The 10,987-nt window shown below is 52.1% G+C and overlaps 1 protein-coding gene across 9 annotated transcripts; it reads right to left on the reverse strand.

Moving 5' to 3' along the window:
• Positions 1-82: 82 nt before the first annotated feature.
• Grhpr (glyoxylate and hydroxypyruvate reductase) lies at positions 83-10,657 on the reverse strand. Of its 9 annotated transcripts, none has more exons than XM_087183678.1 (10): positions 10,488-10,623; positions 9,174-9,286; positions 8,761-8,891; positions 7,807-7,879; positions 6,907-7,023; positions 5,659-5,747; positions 4,634-4,738; positions 3,853-3,988; positions 2,421-2,551; positions 83-418 (listed from the first exon to the last, which is right to left on the reverse strand). In XM_087183678.1, the coding sequence occupies exons 3-10, from the start codon at positions 8,882-8,884 to the stop codon at positions 297-299; spliced, it is 897 nt and encodes a 298-aa protein (XP_087039804.1). In that variant the 5' UTR covers positions 8,885-8,891; positions 9,174-9,286; positions 10,488-10,623; the 3' UTR covers positions 83-296. The 9 variants fall into 9 exon arrangements, with proteins under 9 accessions (XP_087039804.1, XP_087039800.1, XP_004874632.1 ...); XM_087183674.1 differs by having other exon boundaries at positions 2,421-2,593; XM_004874575.4 differs by lacking the exon at positions 9,174-9,286 and having other exon boundaries at positions 10,488-10,657.
• Between the last annotated feature and the right edge of the window lie 330 nt (positions 10,658-10,987).

A 10,987-nucleotide genomic window follows, 5' to 3' on the forward strand; every position in this document is an offset into this window, starting at 1 on the left:
CCAGATGGTAAGGGTAGGTCACTGAATGTCCCAAGTTAGAAACATCCTCTTTTTGTTAGCTTCCTCCAGTTACAGGCTGAGACAGTCTTAGAAAATTATTTAATGAGAGAATTACAGGCTTTTGGCGTGGATGTGTCCAGCCATAGAAATAGCAAAGCACATCAACCGGTACCCGTCTTCACTTGCAGCATCAGAACAGATCAGTCTTTCCCTCGGCTTCCACCTGTGGGGCCAAATTCTGCCTGGTGTGTCAGCGGAATATCAGAGCACTGGCTCCGGCCTGTGGGGCTGTCTCCCTACAGCTTGAGTTCACTGGCCATTGGCTCTCCTCTCAGGCCAGCCAGCAAGTTGTTAGCTGCCAACAAGGACATGGTGTTTCGAGTCTTGTAAGTGGCACTGCCAATGTGGGGCAGAATCACTGGAAAGGAAAGGGAAGAGATGGAGCTAAGCATGGTTCAAGACCTTAAACCAGAAGTTTGGTCCCAGCCTGGGTAACTCAATGACTTAGCAAGACCTTGTCTCAAAATTTAAAAAAATAAAAAAGGGCTGGAGATGTAGCTCAGTGGGAAGGCCCTGGGTTCAATCCTCAGTATTTGGGATGAAGGTCCATAAATTGGGCTCTTCTTTCATGGCTTGGCTTTACCTAAAAAGGGCAGAGAACCTGCCTCAATATGCCTTCATTTGCCTTCTCTACTCAAATATTGTTAGTAAGCACTCCATTTCCCCAGGGATGGTATTCAGAGAATAGCAGAGACCGCAGGCTGCTGAGACTTCAATATTAGAGGGATGGAAAGTTTGTACCTACACATAAGGATGGAAGGACTACAGGGATCTTGGCGCCTACCTAGATGCAGCCCTTCAGGGACTAGATGGTGAAACCAGGTGCCAGCTTACCTTAGGAGCTTAGTTCTGACCCCCCACAGCCCATATCCCTTCAGAATAACTCCCAAGATGAAGCATGTGTGATGGCACACAAATGTAATCCTAGCACTCTGGGACCCTGAGACGGGAGAATCACATATTCAAGCCCAGCCCCTGCAACTTAATGACTTAGCATGCGACCCTTCTTAAAATTAAAAAGAGGGATGGGATGGGGACATAGCTCAATGCACAGGTCCTGGGTTCAGTTCCCAGTACTGCAAAAACAAAAGAATTCCAAGATGAAGAGTTGACACCACAGCTCCCCCACGCCTCACTATAGTGAGGGAACAAATGAGGTCACTCATCCCTAAAGAGCTGTCTTTTGAAGCAGCTCCCAGGGCACTAAGCTGACTCTAGGCATGAGGAATAGTGCTAGTTTTCATCACAGTCAAAGTTCCTTGCAGGCTGGCATGGGGGCAGGGACAGTAAAGTTGCCAATGGCTGCAATAATGGGACAATTCACTGGGAAGGCAGCGAATGACTTGTTTGGGTTTCCATTCTAGAATGTAAATGGAAAACCCATAACTCTGACCACTCATAGTCCGGAGGCAGAGACCACACTAATGCCTGGTCAGAACTTAATATAAAGAACTATGAATTGGGGTTAACCATGTAGAGGCAAAAAAGCACTAAGGCTGAGGTTTTCTGAGTGGTCCCAGGCTCAGCCACATCTGTATCATGTGAGTTTGTCAGGTGCACATGACCTCAGATGACCTCAGCCCATGGCCCGGTCCTGGTAAAGCAGAAGCCCTCAGATGGGGCCCAGCAACCATGTGGCTCAGTCCCTCCGGATGACCAGGCAAAGAGAGAAGTATGAGAACTGGTGAAGCATCCCTTAGGGTTCGGGAGCAGGGGCCGGTGTCAGAGGAAAAGGGTGGGATTGTTAAATTGCAGATGGGTGAAAAGGCCCCTCTGACCCCTTGGGGCCACTGGCTAGAAAAACTGCAAACTGGATCCCTCCAGCCACAACAGGAAGGAACTGCTGCTGCTAGGGAAGAGTGTTGTTGGGAGAAGTGTCACTCCCAGAGAGACAGGAAAGCAGAAGGGAGCAAGCTGACGGGGCCTGATAGGGCCCGCTGGCACAGAAATGGGGTGTGCAGAGGTTCAGCCCCACCCAAAGAGAACAGAGAAGTGGATGTGTTGTGTCAAGAGAACAGCTTAATAATTGGCAGAAGCTATAAACACTGGTATGGCCAGGACTTCTTTTCTCAAACACTGATAACAGCAACAGATTTTAGCTGTGATGGAAGGCATGTTACATCTGTAAGGTACGTTACCAGGCACTTCTTTTAACAGATCCAGTCACCCTACATTCTGGTTCCTTTAGGACATGCTCAGAAGGATCCCTCCCGTCATTAAGTACCAGTGTCACTAACAGCCTGGGTATGTCTCAGGTGTGTCCCTCTGTGCACAGCACTGCTCTCATGAACTTCCCACCCTGCCCCAGCACACTTAGCATGCCGAAAAGCGAGGACTTACACTGCAAACACAACTCTTACCACAGTTCTTCAGGGTCAGCAGGGGGTGCTCTGTAGGCAGTGGTTCTGGGGTTGTCACATCCAGCCCAGCAGCTGCAATCTGACCACTGGCCAAGGCCTGGTACAGGTCATCCTGGTTTACAACATCTCCCCTGGAAATGGCAGTGGTGGTATGAGTTCCCCCACCAGGCTGCCTTTAGGGCAGAACAACCCACAGAATTAGTTGTTCCACTGACTTAGCACTTGACCCTGGCCAAGTGTCTCAACTTGTCTGGGCCTCAGGCTCTTCCTCTTCAGATAGGGAGAATACCACTTAACTCCTAGTAATGTTGGTAGGATTAAAGCTTACCTACATACACTAGGGTATGAACAGGGCCCAGAAGTCTGCACTTGTCTTGGGGTTCATGCAAGTGTCTCTGATCTGGCTGGCCCCCAGATCACCCACTGAGAACCACAGCATGCCATCAGGTAGACTTTTTTTTTGTACCGGGGATCGAACTTGGGACCTTGTGCTTGGGAGGCAGGCAGCAGAACCACTGAGCTAAATCCCCAGCCCTAGGCATAGAAACCTCACTGCATCCATCAAAAGTAAGCAGCCACTGAAGAACTGGTTTTCTAGACTTCATATTGCACACCATAAGCTACTTGTGCTACAAGGACTATTGTAAAGCAGGGCTCTGTACAGTCCTGGGCAAATGCAGGTGCTCAACAGAAACTAGGGCTACCATCGGCCATCACCTGAAGACCTGTGTTCAGGCACTACTTTGCTACCCCCAGGGCACTCCTTAGTAGCTAACCATCAGTAATTACAGGTACCTTTAGGGTGTATGAGCCCTCAGGCTGACCTCATGCAAAGCCTTCCTCCAAATTGATTTAAAAGGTTCAAAGGGTATCAGCTAGGAAGAAGTTACAATGGCAGAGAAGGAACATCTTCCCCTGTACATCCCAGTGGCCTGAACACACTCCTGAGGACATTTTGGGGAACTAGGAAAACTTGAGTTTTAGGCTTGTCTGCCCAGGAGAGCAAAGGTTCAAACCATCACTGAACTCAGGCCAGGCTCAATGGCATGGAAGGTTGGTCTCTAAAGGGGCAGCCAGCTCAGACTGTCCAACTCTTCGGTAGAGGAAAACAAGGCTCCCTAGTGACTCACTGCCTGTTAGGCCCTCCCCCAATCCACACTACAGTGTGCCAGGGCTTCATCAAGGCTGAGACTACTGTGGGTGCCAGAGGCCCAGGCTCTGCTCTGATCTGATTACTCTTCTTCCTAACCCGGTTCTTTTGTGGCCTCTACTGTTTTTCCGAGTTGTTGGTCAGTCGGTTGATCTGTAGAGCCTGGCAGGCTCAGCCCAAGGTCTCATCAATATCCTACAGGGAACCCCAGATGACAGCAGTGGGACAGCCCCTCTCCAGGCTTGCAGGGTGACCCTAGGATATTGGGCAGCCCTAGGCTACCTGCTAATGTTGACAAACACGGCTGTTTTCTTCATCTTCTGGAAGAAGTCCCTGTTGCAGAGCCCTTTGGTTTCAGGTGTTAAGGAGCAGGCCACCACGATGAAGTCAGACTCTGCGGCCAGCTGAGAGGCAGACACTGGGGAGAGGGGGGACTTCATCAGAGGTTAGGGACAGCAAGAGGGTAGAGACCAGGCTCTTCCATCCCCCACTAGAAACTCTCAAGATGCTTTCTGAAGGCCTCAACAGCTCTGATGACTGTATGAAGTCAGCAGTCATTCATGGGATCCTGGTGTATCACAGTTTCCACCCAGCCCCTTAGTCTAACAGATAGAGAAACTGAGGCAGAAGCTTGTTCAAGGTCACATGGTAGAATTGGGGCCATTTTGGCTTTTACCACCTTCAGGGCTGGATGTGCCACGAGGGAGGAATGGTCGAGATCCACTCTGCCATCTGCTCACCACACTGTGTACCCCCAGGAGCTAGCTCCACCTGGACCAAGGCACAGACAGGCTGGGCTGGTCAGTGCTCAGCTTTTCCTCAGCCCACCACATCCCTGGGGCTCTGCCCACACACTGAGAGAACTCCCTGAGTGAGCTGGGTAGGTCCCTGTATTCCGAGTGGGCCTATGTCCACAGCCAGGTTGGGTAACACCTAGGGGACATGGCAGCCCCCAGACCACCTGAAGCACCTACACTCTGCCTACACATGCCATCAGTGAAGACAAGAGAATCCTCCACGTGAGCACAGGCAGGGCTCCTCTGGAAATCAAGGTTTTACTTACCAAACTCTGCCTGGAATTCTGCTGCTTCCTGAGGCTTGGGCTGGCGCCCTGTATATAGAAATCTCTGGATACCAAATGGTTTCAGACGCCGAGCAATGGCCTGGCCTAGAGGCAAGAATCAGTCCATGGCTTGTTCCCACCCTTCAGAGGATAGGGGCAGCAGCCAGCAGCTCCAGGGACAGGGGACTATGTTAACTGGTCCTGTCTTATTGGAGCTGGGGCCCCCGGCAATCCCCTCCCTCCTTCTGGACCCTCTACTTCTGTTAATGTAGACTCAGACCTTCTTTGACTTTTTGATGGCATTGATCAACTGCCAACTTGCCCCAGACTTATAAGACATTTTCATATAAGATGCACTGAGATAGGAACGGTCAGTTGGATCTTCAAACACAGAACATGGCCTAAAGTTGTTGGGCTCTTCTGAGCAACTCTCCAGTGACAGAAGCAGACTGTTGGCTGGCCAGGCAGGTTATCCACACTCACCACCCTTAGCCTCACCCTCTACAGGGTGACAGAGCCCCACTAGCAGCTGCCTGGCTGAGCCAGAGCCTTTCTGTCAGACTTCTCCAACGACCGGCCACCAGAAGCAAAGTTGGTCTACTGTGTCTGCAGATAAACTCTGCCCAGTGAGCTCTCTGCACCCTGCTAAGTCTTCATAAGTCAGTGCCTCTGAGCCCAGCCTGGGAGAGGACAAACTGTCCACAGTAACCACTTCTCAAGGTCCCACCCGGCATCTGCAGCCTTCACCTGTTCTTTATGGAGCTGAATTCCTAAGGAACTCTGGCTCCCAGTGAGTCCTGAAGGAACTCTTGATTTTATTTATTCCTTTTCCTGGGTTTTACAAGGCTGTCTCTTCTCATGGCCGACATTCCTGTGGGAAGTGCCCTGCTGGCATATGATCGAGGTGGCAGCTTTTCCAAAGAGGGACATCAGCATGGAGGAACATGGCACCAGGGACTCAAGCCAAGCCCAAGAGCTGAGATGGGTAGGAGAGAGCAGGGGGGCAGGGGCAAGGGGAGCCTTACCTATGCGCCCGAGCCCCATGATGCCAACAGTGCTCTGCGTGAGTCCATAGCCACACATCCACAAGGGCTTCCATGAGGTCCAGCCACCACTGTGGAGGGGAGGGATGAGGCATTGAGCACCGGGCCTCAGGCAAAGATAAGACCCACATGGAACTCACACACCCACACTCTCCTCCTGTGGTCCAAGGTCCAACCTGGGCTGAAAGTACAATGAGGAACACTACAGCCACTCACCACTTGAGTACGCAGCAAGGATGACTCCTCCTTTAAATCCATTTGGGACACAGAAATTAAGGACAGCAAGAGGCCTCAGAGGCTCTCATCCTTTTTGCAGATGAGGAAACTGAGACCAGAAAGGTAACCTGCCTGAGGTGACACAGCCAGGGGCATTGGGAGCAGCAGGTTGCAAACTTGGGATCTGAGATTCTAGAACAAGTTCTCTCAGAACTCCTCAGCAGCAACAAAAGTAAAGCCACAAGGCTGCCCTGTTGCTTTGGGTGAGCAAGGGATGCAGCAGCCACTACCAGTGAAGGTGTGGTGTTCCTAGACAGGACCGTTAGCAGAACACCAGCATTGTGTCACACGGCCAGTGCCCCATGCAGCAGCCAGCTCCTGGCCATGTTCTCTGAGGGCCATGTCTGCTCATGTCCACCATGCTCATGTCGCTGTCCCTGCTCCCAGTTCCTAGAGTACCTGCTGACTGCATGTGCACACTAAAATCCTGTGCCAGAACCCTCAGGCCAGGATGCACAGCTCTGGTTGTGAGGAAGGCAGTACAGTGCCCACAGTGCGCTCTACACAGCACCCTAGCAGTATCTGGGTCTGCTCCTGCCACTGAGAAAGCATGATGGCCTCACTGGGGTTAGCACGATCAAGCTTAGCTCTCAAAAGGATTAGGAAATAACTTCCAGTCCTCAGTGATTTCTGATTTTGGCATCACTGGTGCTCAGAATCACCCTAAGAGCTCAAGGGGACATTCCTCCTCCCATGAAGCTGTTCCCTATCTGCATTCCTCCTCTAACCCCCAGCCAGCAGAATTTGTCTCCTTCTATCTTCATCTCTCATGACTTCCCATCATGCTCTGTTTATTGTAGCTCAGTCTTATGCTTTAATTATTTTAGCTGAGTCAATTCTCCCTCATGAGATGGGGCCCACCCAGGGACCGGGAGCACATCTGGGCCAGGCTGAGCCTCCTGCTCAGGAACTAGCTGCAAAGGCAGAGCCCCTTTCCCTCTGGGTGGCACTCACTTTTTCACTTCCGCCATGGCCTCTGGCAACCTTCGACAGGTGGTAAGCAGCAAGGAGACAGCCAGTTCCGCAGTGGCATCTGTCAGGACGTCTGGGGTGTAGCCTACTCGGATCCCACTAGAAGTCAAACATCTAGTGGTAACACTGGCCTCATGCACCTTCACCAGGGTCTACTGCGGGGTCTTTTCCATGATGTCACTTTGCTCCTCCATTGCTCTGCCTGCCAGGAAGCTCAGAGCTTCATTTAATGAGCATTAAGGAATGGCTAGTCCTCATTTGCATTCTGATTATCTCCCACTTTGGGAAGGCTATGAAGATAGAAGATTAGGGTTCAAAGTCTGGGGCAAGTTTCTATTTAAATCATTCTGAACTTCTTCATCAGAAAAGGAAATGATACTTGTACCTTCTTCCAGGATTATGGTGGGGATCAAAAAAAGATAATAAATGTGAAAGGATGATACTAGATAGGTTACTCACCGTTGCCAACTTCTTGAGTTTGTGTGTGTGATATATCTAATATTTAATACATGATATTAAATATTATAAATATATAATGGGCTCAAACTTGTACTTCCTGCTTTGGCCGTCCAGTGTGCCAAGATTACAGGCCTGTGCCACCATGTCCTCCTTATTTTTTATTTTGAGACAGATAAGTTGCCCAGGCTGACCTTAACTTTCAATCCTCCTGCCTCAGCCTCCTGAGTAGCTGGGATTATGCTATAGGCATGCATTGTGTCCAACCCAGGTTTGTTTTAACTGATTTGTGCACGTGTGGATGAATCTGCATCAGCCACTTCTCATTCTCACTGAGGGATACAAAGTGAAAACAAGTAACTCTCTTCTGCACCACATGGGCACTGCCCTGCACTCTAGGCCCTTCCAGAGCTCAGCTGCATTTACCGCTTCTTGATTTCATCCAAAGCCAAGTGGTCGACACCCACAGACAGTGTGCTGATGACTTTGAGGTTAGCTCCTGTTGTACAGAAAACACATTGTTTGTATCTTTCCTCATGGACTTCAAAGCCAGGACATCCTAGGGGCACCTGCTTGTTATTATTTTCTTAGAATTTCTATTCTGCAGGTAAAACTCCAACCTTGCCATTTACAGACATAGTGTCTCAGAGATATCAGGTGTCCTGGCCTAGTCAAAAGTGGAGCCAGGGCTCCCCTTAGGGACTTGGACACTGGATTTCTCCACTAGAATGTCTGCCAGTGAGGCCTGGGTCTCCTTCAGCCACACCTGGGACCTCCCATGGACACCTCTGAGAGTGCTGAGATGGTGGCTGGACATGACCCTCTCATAACCTCTCCTTTACCACATGGCTTCCAGGGGTGGCTTGACTCTGACTCAAGGCATCTCTCTCCAACCAGCAGCCCCCGGATCTAAACCTTTTCTCCAAACTGTCAGGACATGGTGTCATGGTGTGATGTCTGCTCTAGTCTAGGGCAGAGAGCTGGGGCTGGGGCTCCAGCAGACAGATGCTGGGTGCCGGCTGATGCAGGGTATTGAGCTGGGGCCTCTCTGCTGCTACACACAGGCCTAGAAAAGGCAGGTCTTGCTTCAGGTCACAAAGCAAGGCTGTAGTCCCAGGGCTTTGGCTGCCCTCCCCCAAACCCACCACACCAGGGTCTTTGCCCTCCTGGGGCTTCCCTCAAGGACTTACAGTAATAAGGGGTGGAGGGCAACACACAAGCCAGATGAAGCTGCAGCCAACCTCCCAGCCCTGTGGGGGACACCCTCAGAATGCAGGGAAAGGGCTGCAGGCCTGTGCATGAGGCAGCTGCTGCAGGCTGATGTGCCCCACAAGGCTGAGACACTGGGGAAACTTGCCCAGGCTGACCCAGTACACATACCCGCAGCATCCAGAATCTTCTTGTCCACTCGGTCAGAAAGGAGGCAGAGCAGGCCATAGGCCCCTGCCACACGTTGCTCCAGCTCCTTGCTGGGGATGGGCTCATCAGAATCCCACAGCTCCATCTCGCAGCTGAAAGGAAAGGCCACCCAGGAGATTCAGGGGAGCCCCGCAGATGCCCTGGCCCCTCTGAGAACTGGCAAGCATCACTTTTACTCTCTGGGCCTGTGGCTGGCTGGGGCAGTCAGCATCTGGTGTGGGTGGCCTCAGAATGGTCCAGAGAGTGGCTGGGGGATGAAGGCATATCACAGAGCAGAGCAAGCTAACGAAGGCTGAGGGGGCCCAGAGCAGAGCCTAAGCAGAAAAGTGGGAAATTGACAATAGCTCTCAGCTGAACACTAAGAGCTCCCTTACATGCACAGGGGGCCACCACATGGCCAGGTAGGTGGTTATCTGCAGAGAAGGCCAGAGGGGATCCTGTATCAGAAGGGGCTTGGCTTCAATGACCAGTTGCATCTTTTTCTGTCCTATGAGTCCATGAAATAGAAAACTCTCATCATGAACTCTTCCAGGAAAAAGATAACCTCAAGGTCAGTTAACAAGGAGGAGCATTAAGGTGTGCTTCCACAGCAGCCTTGGAAATGAGATACTCCTCCCAGTCCCCGACACTGACCTCAGTGCAGTGAGGGATAAAGATGTTGCTCAGAGGTAGAGCCCTGGCCTACCATGTGCAAGACCCTGGGGTCAATCCCCAGCACTGCAAAAACTGTCAGTCATATGTGCTGGCACCCCTCAGGATACCCTGTTGTAGCCCCTCACAACTTATGTGTGAGTCCAACACCCACTGTGCAGCTGGAGCTACATCTATCTAACCTCAGTGTTGTCTTCCCCCTTCTCCCTTCCGAAAAGGTTGCACTGCATTAAGCAAAATTAGAAAACAAATCTCATTTTCCCTAGAATTGCCGTGTCTCACCTTTTCCATCACACTGCAACTAGACCCGGCTGAGGACAAACCCCAGCTCCATCACCTGGAGCTGTGTGACACTGGGCAAGGTACTTACCCCTTCCAGCCTGTTTTGGGGTCAGTGAAAGAAGAATTGTAACACTGACTTCCCAGTGTTGCAAGGATTAAGTTTATGCATATGATGCACCTGACAAGGTTGGTGTACAGAAAAAGGTTCAACCGGAAGAGTCATCAAAGGCCCTGCCAACCACTGAGGGGACCAGTGTAGTGACTTGCACGGTCCCTGATCTCACCTGCCCTGTCAGCCAACCTCCAGAGTAAAGAATCAATAGCCTGGACCTTGCCTCATGGTTAAACTCTCCTCTCTAAAGGCGATAACCAATGACCAGGTTCTCTCCTACAGGCCCAGTGCCAGGTCCTCGGGAGCCTGATAAGACCTGGATCTTACACAACTTTCTCTAAGCCTCCCGAAACTCCAAGCCCGACACAGCTGCACTCAGCTGTAAAGTCTGACCTAGGCCCAAATTCCAGGTCGTCCCTCCCGCCCCTGGTGCCCCCAGCCCACTGCGCAGCTCTGGACACCCCCAAAGCCCGCTTGGAGTTCGCTGAGTCACCCTGCGCAAGGTGCCTTAGGCTTTGTGGCAGGCACCCGCCAGAGTGGCCCGGAACAGGGTATTGAGGGCTCCGCGCCGCTCGCGGACACCAGCTGGGCCTGGCGCGGCGGGGACTCCGTGCGCTGAGCAGCAACGGTGCGCGGCACTTACTCTGCGGCCTGGGCGAGCGCGGCCCTCCCCTCGGGGGGTATCCTGCGGGTTACGAACACCTTCATGAGTCGCCCGAGTCTCATCCCATGTGCAGCCCCAAGACTCTGACCGACCTGGCCAGAAGCGCGAAGGAAGTCGCTCGGGGGCGTGGCCTGCGCGGGGGCGTGGCCTGCGCTGAGAGCGTGGGCGGGGGGGGGGGGGAGTGCAGCCCCAAGCGAGGAAGGAAGCTGTGTGCAGGCTGTGTCCGGGGAGTGGGAGTGACGGTGTCTTTTAGCGGGTATGAGTAAAAGGTTCCGAGGGCGCTTTATGCGTCTGTGTGTGCCATCCAGCCTTAATAACACTGAAACTGACTGGGGAGTGACAGAGCTGCGTATGGACACCCGCTGGCCCAGAGGTTCCAGGCAGGCAGGTTTGGAGTGGCGGGAAGGCACCCAGAGGAGCGTCCTGTGTGTCTATGGTTGGCTCTGTCCCTGTGAATAGTCTATCAGAATTGGAAGCCG

This window comes from Heterocephalus glaber, unplaced genomic scaffold (assembly GCF_053883595.1).
Source record: "Heterocephalus glaber isolate CG9 unplaced genomic scaffold, H.glaber_assembly_v1.0 deba00001481, whole genome shotgun sequence".
NCBI classification, from domain to species: domain Eukaryota; kingdom Metazoa; phylum Chordata; class Mammalia; order Rodentia; family Bathyergidae; genus Heterocephalus; species Heterocephalus glaber.

What these genes read in the sequence shown, in the direction of transcription:
- Grhpr (XM_004874574.4), bottom strand. Translation starts at nt 10,570, where the DNA reads ATGAGACTCGGGCGACTCATGAAGGTGTTCGTAACCCGCAGGATACCC. An exon ending in GAAGATTCTGGATGCTGCGG is followed by an intron (nt 7,880 to 8,760) that starts GTATGTGTACTG and finishes TCTGTACAACAG; the next exon opens with GAGCTAACCTCAAAGTCATC. An exon ending in AGAATTCCAGGCAGAGTTTG is followed by an intron (nt 3,989 to 4,633) that starts GTAAGTAAAACC and finishes CCCTCTCCCCAG; the next exon opens with TGTCTGCCTCTCAGCTGGCC.